The sequence below is a fragment of the Cyprinodon variegatus genome, unplaced genomic scaffold (assembly GCF_000732505.1).
Source record: "Cyprinodon variegatus isolate N-32 unplaced genomic scaffold, C_variegatus-1.0 Scaffold24, whole genome shotgun sequence".
Taxonomy (NCBI): domain Eukaryota; kingdom Metazoa; phylum Chordata; class Actinopteri; order Cyprinodontiformes; family Cyprinodontidae; genus Cyprinodon; species Cyprinodon variegatus.
Genome location: NW_015150477.1, coordinates 1,060,924 through 1,069,277, shown reverse-complemented (window position 1 = coordinate 1,069,277; position 8,354 = coordinate 1,060,924). Strand labels below are relative to the sequence as shown.

The window sequence follows — 8,354 nt, the reverse complement described above, 5'->3', positions numbered from 1 at the left end:
ATATATATATATATATATATATATATATATATATATATATATATGCCCTCTGCTCTAGAGTAACTTAAGACAATATTTTTTAAACAATTAAGTAGTTATTTCAAGTTTATATTATGAACATCTATTTTTGTATGAACACTTAACAAATATATGCAATAAAAAATTTTAAAATGAAAATATATGAATATAAATGATTACATTTTTAGTAAGATCTTAAAAGGTATATTTTTGTTTCTCTATTTTTAAGTGTTGTTTTAGGCAGCCTTTCTAGTTCTGATGATAAAAGGATTGAAGATTTTTTGTTTTACTCACTTTTAAATTGTCTTAATGCAAAGGTTTCAGTCTAGTTTTTGTTGAATTTAGGGGGAAAAAATGTTTTTCTTTATTATCTGACTGTATACAAATTAAACCTCTCACAAATATCAACAAGGTAATACAAAATAATTAAATGTAGGCATTAAGACTTAAAAATAATAATTTCAGACTCCTTTTCATGATTTCATTTAGTTTGTTTAATACATACAGAGCATAGTGGCTTAAAATGGTATTGAGTCAAAAGTTTGAATATTTATATATATATATGTGTGTGTGTGTGTGTGTGTGTGTGTGTATGTGTGTGTGTGTGCATGAGTATTTTTTTTCTTATATTTATCACAAATAAAGGTCAAGATATTAATCTTTTAACTAGATCTCAAACAATAATCTTTTTCTGACAACACAATCACTGAATATCACACATTTGTTTGATTATTAATTTAAACAGAAAGAATATTGCAAAGTTGCAAATTTTTAAAACAATTATAAGTTGAATTTCTTACATATCATATAACACCTTTTTACCTTCAAGTCCTGCATTTAAGTAGGTTCTACCACTGATCTTATCAATAAAAATACATATTTAAAAAAAAAAAGCTAAATGACTTTTCTTGCTAATAAACTTTCTGATATGGAACTACTATTCTAAAAAAAATAAGGCTGATGAATTGGTAAATTCTGTTATAGTTTTAGTAGAAGAGGACCAGACAGACTCTGCACCACCTGAATCAGCTGCAACAATAACATCCTGATTACAGATTGATGCATTAATAATTCAACACAAAATCAATCCTTAAAAACAAGGACACTAACTGTCTGCTTTAGAGGCAGATTGAGATTTTGGTTTCAGTTTTTTAAATTCAACGTTTTCTGTCATCCTTCTGTACATCTTTACTATATTTGTTAAACTTCTCATTTAAACTGCAAGCATCTAATCAATGAAGGAGAAGATTTCTCTTCACCTCGGTTTGTAGGTTCTGTAAAAATGGATGGTAAAACTTTTCTTCAAAAGCTTTGGTTAAATCAATAAAAAGTTGAATCCTGACTTTAAATCTTAGCCTGACTCTAGTTTCCGTGACTGCAGAACATTAAGTTCTTGTATCAAAATGAGCTTATTAGCAACCAGAAAACAAGTTTTGTTAACAGTTCATCTGAGTCTATATAGAATAAGAAAACATCTAAGATAGTGTGTAAAGGTTTTAAATCATTTCCTTACTTTTTACATGCCAGTAATCCTTTAAATTGCTCTTGATCAATAGTTCTTCATTTTTTCTGTAAGCTTTTTTTTTTTGCTCAACAAATATAGAGCTCTGTGAATAAATGTTTGCATCTTTTCAGTATTTTTTTTCTTATATTTTTATGACACAGTTGTTTTTAATTTATAATTTTACCTCAACACAATCACTGAATATCACATATTTGTTGGATTATTAATTTAAACAGAAAGAATATTACAAAGTTTTTAATTTATAATTTTACTTATCAGGGTATCAAGTTATCCAAACCAACCTATGTGCGTAAAACAACTAAATCTTCTGCTTTAAACCCTAAAATAAATGTAATTTACATGTTTTGGAAGGCCGAATTCAAATTCACTGGCCACATGCTGGCCTGATTACGTTCCAGATTCAAGAAATCAACTAAACTGAACCTGTTTGACATTAAGAAGTAGGCCAAATGATTTTAAAGAGCAACACAAATCTAAGAAACAAGTTACTTGATAGATATTGGTCAGGAAACGGTAGCATCAGGTGGTGCCACTAATAAGGACGACCCATTTCCAGAAGAGACCATTTACCAAATATACTCTTAGATCACTTCAATGTCCATTCCAGGATATCATAAATAATCAAGAACTGCATTCAAAGTTCTACAGGCGTTGTTTTGCTAAGCTATAGACTGTGTTCATTCTTCAGTCAGAAAGTGATTGGGGAAATAAATATGGCAGTTTAAAGGGTAGTGTCATGCAAAGAATAAAACATGGTGGTGTAGTTCAGGACCTGTATGACTGATAATGAGCTCTTCTTTCTACCAGAGACACGCCATGCACACGTGTTTTGCTGAAGGATAGTAATCAAAAGAATACCAGGTCCACCATTAAATGACTCCAGGATTAAAAAACAAACAAAAAAAAAAGTAAAAAGAGGGTTTAGGGGTAGCGACCACTCGAACTCTAAAATCCTATCCAACTGATTCCAGACCGTTTGTGTTCAAAAACCCTTCAGTGTATCTTAATCTAAAATAGTCTGCAAAGAAGATTGGGTCATTATTTCTCCATAGAGACTTATTTCTTCACAGATGTTTATCATAAACACTATCCGCAGGTGTTGCTACCTCAGGCATAAAAATTTCCTGTAAGGATGTGGAATATTAGTGTGAGCTACCTGTGGCAGGGCGATAGACAGCTGCCTCTGCAGGGACTCCTTCTCGTGACCAAGCTCTCGTAGACGAAGGTGCGCCGTCCCCAGACTATCCTGCGTCTCCCTCAGGCTCTCCAGCAGCCTTTCCCTCTCCGTCAGCATGTTCACCATCAACGACTCCAAGTTGCCCGTACTTCCCCCTTCGTCACTCCCTCCTCCTCCACCGCCGCTGCCTCCACTGCGGAGATCTCGACTTCCGTAGCCTCCTATCCCACCGCCCATCCCGCCTGCACCACCCGCTGGAGAGGACGAGCCCCCTCCTCCTCCGCGCCCATCCTCTGAGATGGTGGGCATCACCTCGCACATCATCGTGACGCCTGGGAGTGAGAGGAGATGTCACAGGGGATGTCTAGGATGGTCTGCTGAAGACCTTCTTTCTCCTCATGAAAAGTGCAGCAGCCAGTATCTCTTGGTTGCTGGGGGGGGCTATTCTCTCAGGGTGTGAGGGAAATTTGGGAGGAAAAGTAGGTGGAATGGATTGAAGAAGGGTAAGAGTGTGAGGACTAGGGATTGGGAATCAGGGTGAAGTGGGGAGCAGGGATGAGAGGGACAGATGTGGGTTTTTAGTGAGAGACCTCTGACCCCTTGGCTCCAAGGTTTATTTGGGTGCCAGATGAACCTGGAAAGAAGAAACACGAAGGTTAGTAATTTTTAAAACAACAGAAAGCATTAGGAGTGGAAGCAGTGGCTGATGTTATACTATTACCATTGTTCTTGATATCTTATATGCACAAACACCAAAGCAACATTTTGTATATTGGACAGTAAGATTCGTGGTTTAAGTCATCCAGAGTACAACAACTTTTGACTGCTGCGATGTTGTTATGCTTTACACTTGAAGTTATGTTGAAATTCAGTCACATATCATCCATTCTACAATGTGATATAGCTAAGTAAAAGTCCTTCAACATTGCATAGTGCTCTGCACTCTGGTAAAAAAACCTTTGACTTTAGGGGTACCGGTAATTTAAGTTGGTTTATGACAACTTATTTCCTAGACGAATGAAAAGCACAGATAAGAAAATTTAATAAGTAATCCCCTTAACAAAAAACTGGGGGGAAAAGGCATTATATATATATATAAACTACCGTTGAAAAGTTTGAGGTCACTTTGAAATGTCCTTATTTTTAAGGAAAATCTCTGTACTTTTCAATTAAGATAACTTTAAACTAGTCTTAACTTTAAAGAAATACGCTCTATACATTGCTATTGTGGTAAATGACTATTCTAGCTGCAAATGTCTGGTTTTTGGTGCAATATCTACATAGGTGTATAGAGGCCCATTTCCAGCAACTATCACTCCAGTGTTCTAATGGTACAAAGTGTTTGCTCATTGGCTCAGAAGGCTAATTGATGATTAGAAAACCCTCATGCAATCATGTTCACACATCTGAAAACAGTTTAGCTTGTTACAGAAGCTACAAAACTGACCTTCCTTTGAGCAGATTAAGTTTCTGGAGCATCACATTTGTGGCGTCACTTAAACGCTAAAATGGCCAGAAAAAGAGAACTTTTATCTGAAACTCAACAGTCTATTCTTGTTCTTAGAAATGAAGGCTATTCCATGTGAGAAATTGGTAAGAAATTGAAGATTTCCTACAACGGTGTGTACTACTCCCTTCAGAGGACAGCATAAACAGGCTACTGCGGGTACTATTTAATGAAAATGCCAGTTGGGGACCTTTGAGGCGTCCGTTTCTCAAACTAGAGACTCTAATGTACTTATCTTCTTGCTCAGTTGTGCAACGCGGCCTCCCACTTCTTTTTCTACTCTGGTTAGAGCCTGTTTGTGAGTCCTCTGAAGGGAGTAGTACACACCGTTGTAGGAAATCTTCAATTTCTTAGCAATTGAAGCAGTTTAACGAGGAGCAGTTTAAAACTTCCATTGTTTCAACGATAAGCATTAAAACTTATTCTTGTTATTCCAAGAGGCTAACCAATGCTAACCATATTATTTTCAGTTTAGGCAAATGATGAGAGAAAAACAAAAAATACTAAAGCTGTTATTAAGATGCTGCTTGTTTCCATAAACATAAAGCTAATTTACAATGACGCAAAAATAGCTTTAAAAGAAAAAGAAGGACTTAAGTAAGCAGTTAATTTATATATATATTTTATATAACTTATTTATACACGTCACTTACAAATTATACAAAAACTAGTAAAAAAGTGCAAAATACATAAAATGATCTAAGAAAAGAAGGAAATTGTTCAAATAAGTGTATTTACATTTAATTTGTGCAGGTACATTAGAAAATCTGCCATTAAAAATATTTTTTTTTCCCCATTTAATAAGATAACAGATTTTAGTTATTTAATTTCTGTTTGGGGTTATTTTTGAACAGATTTGAATTATGCATTTCAAATTAGATAATGGAGTTACTTTGTCTTATTTTAAGCATAAATCATCTTATCCCATTTGAAATTGTCTTACTTTCCTGTTCAAATTGAGGGAAAATGCACTTGTTTCAACAACAATGGACTGATATATATTTCAGTCTTTGCAGTGTAAGCTATTTGCTTTTTGCTATTTGGACAGAAGATGGAGGCAAAGTGTCATCAGCCCTTACAGAGGAGGAAAAAATGAACACTGCTTCGAATAAAGCACTGATTGCTTTAGCACTGTAGCTCAGCTGCTACAGGAAGTTAGAAAAAAACTTTGTTAAAAACCGTGATTGATTCATTTTTTTTCCTTTTTTAAAGTTAAATATTCCCAAAATATACATTGAACGAATCAGAGAGAAAAACATAAGATAAACTATAGATGGAATAAATGATCAATGTTTAAAATAAGAAAACAAAAACATCTCCATTATCATTTTTCAATTACATATTTTTAATGATCTTACTTTAAGTAAAAACATCCTAATTCCTTTGGAAGACCAGATTATCTAACTGCTCAATTTAAGGGAAAATTCACTTACTTGACAATATTTTTACTTGTTTATATCAGCTTTTCATTGTAACTTGAAACCAATTATTCAATCGTAAGAGCCGGCTACGAGGGCTCAGGCATCTGGTCACAGCTTCTGCAGGAGCTTTGGAGTTTTTCTGGCCATGTTCCCTGGGCAGGATACCACAGGCAGAATCAGAATTTACTGTAAGGATAGATTTTTTTGTAACTTGTGGCATTTGAATCTCCCAGAACAATAGAGAGTGTTTCTAGGACAGTGATTTGTGGGTTTTTCTTCTGTATTTTTGAAATGACTGTTATAGTAACTGTTATCAGGACATTTTGATAAATTTGCTGAGGACTAATGGGAATTTGTCTGATCTAATTTGCTTTATCAGTGACTTGTATTCTGTCAGTCCTGGTAAAACGTTTTTTTTTTTATTGAAGCATAGTGCATGGTGTTTTCAACACTGCTACCTTGCAGTCAGAACATCCAGGAATGTGTTTTCCTAGTACCCCAGCTGCATCCTGCAGCATGGGTGGTTCTAGACAGGAGCCAACAGGGGCCACTCCCCCTGTTTAATTGGTCCTGGCCCTTGTTATGGCGCCATGTGCAGAAGACATAATACTAAATAAATTGATAATAAATGTATTATGATATGCAGTCACTGGAAGAGAAACTGCAACCAATAGGTCCCTTGAAACAATTTTATTCATTATTATTTTTACAGTTTTATTTTATTTATGATTTAAGAATTACCCAAACTGTTGCCATGGCTTTTTGTTTTATTTATTTGCTCAGAGTCCCCATGGGGAAAAAAAAAACTGCTGTGCCCAGCCACTCTGGTAAATCTGGTCTAGAACCACCACTGTCCCACAATCCAATGATTGCTACCAGAGGCAGCTCTAGAAAATGTTAATTGGGGTGGCCTGGCAGGGACTGATTTGCATGGAGAGGTCCCAGGGACAAACACAAAAACAGTTTCGGGTCAATCTATACTGATCACAATGAACCAACATAAAAACCAAGATGAACAACATCCATATTTTCCAAATAAATAATTAAAAACAGAGCAGATTTTCATGACGTGTTTCAGAGGCGTGACATCACGAAGTTTTCTACCCAACGACCGCCAAATTGACTGAGCTTAGCTCTGTGGCTCGGCCCACTGACCAGAATGGATCCTTCTCATTTAAATGCCCATGTGCTTAAATTATACACAGAGTAAATGGATGAGATCCATACAAAGTCTGTTTTCAGGACACTACCTACCATTAACAGGCTTTCCAATTTTTCCTTTCACAATGTATACATATAACTTATACACAACCTGTCCTCATACACCAGAGGAGGTATGTGTAGAACATTCCAGTAGTTGCAGATTCTGCTTCACACACACATATATATATATATATATATATATATATATATATATATATATATTAGAAGTAGGTGTTATGAGTATTTCCTTGAGAAAATAAGTGTGCACATTTACCAACTTGTTCCAAATGAATGCATAGTTTATGTTATATTTCACATATTATATAATCATACCAGGGTACAGGTTTCTTTATTATCATTCCTGGTCTACATACTGTGTGTCCGTGTAAGCAAAAGTGGTCAAAAATCTTTTAAGAGCACAGATGTTGATTCATAGTTGGCTGGAATATTGGCATCTGAAGAACAAGAAAATATTCCTATGATAAATTAAATAAGCTGCATTCGGCTGATCTTAATGCTTACTGATTAGGGATGGCTATGGCCCCCATGTCCCTTCCCTAGGTCCGCCCCTGATTGTCACTCAAATTGCACTTAGAAGTGATATGTTTGTCTGTATTGGTTTATCATGTGTTGTGTGATTTACTGGCAACCTTTCTCACTCATGGCCACTTGAGATATGCACCTCCATCCCCATTGTGGATAAGCAGGAATAGAACATGGAAACTGATTTGATTTCTCTATAACTTCCCTGGAATAACTTTTGGTTTATTTATAGATCCAGCTGCAGGTTGATGGTAGACTACTGAATGAACTGATGAAGCAATGCTTCTTATACCACCTCCCTCTCCTCCCTAATGTGGATCCATCCAATTCTGTCATACCAAAAGGAACCAAACATTTCCCCTTTTCCCCCAAAACCCTCAGAGGTAGAACAACCACTGCTGTTGCAGCAGGGCTGTCTCTCTCTCTCTCTCTCTGAATTACTCTGGACTGATGAACTATCTTGGTTGTCAGAACCTTCTGTATCTCAGCTTCCATACTCATAAATGCGCATGATGAAATCATTTACGCAAAGACAGAATAACTGTCAGGCCTGCAGGTTAGGGTAGAAATATGCGCTCATGTGGATGGAAGGGAACAGTGGTGTCTGTAATTACCGGCTGTTCAAAGCCTATTTGAACCCATTTCAAACGTTCCCAGCATCCATCTGTAAAGATATTCTGCAGGCCTTTATTCTACGGTGAGACGAGACAGAAAAATTAAAAAAAGCTGTCTTGGGGGAAATAAACGGAACAAACATCGTGCATTTCCGTGGAAGGTAGCCGAACATCACATCATGGTGGGAGGTGCCAATCATGCTGTAAATGATGCAGGCCTAATTAATAAGATTACACCAGAAGATGTCACACCTCTGGATTCATCTGTGCGGATGACATTTATGTAAGTGGCAGCTTTGCATTTATTCCAACATTAAGATGCATATCACCCATCAACACCCCCCCC

General features: G+C 36.1%; 1 protein-coding gene across 1 annotated transcript in view; it reads right to left on the bottom strand.

The window, feature by feature from the left end:
* Positions 1–2,645: 2,645 nt before the first annotated feature.
* The window catches only part of LOC107096616 (liprin-alpha-3-like), a 5,974-nt gene continuing 265 nt past the window's right edge, over positions 2,646–8,354 (bottom strand). The window contains exon 2 of the mRNA XM_015393352.1: positions 2,646–3,354. Within this exon, the coding sequence (XP_015248838.1) occupies positions 2,646–3,044 (399 nt within the window). The 5' untranslated portion in view covers positions 3,045–3,354. The remainder of the gene's footprint in view (positions 3,355–8,354) is intronic.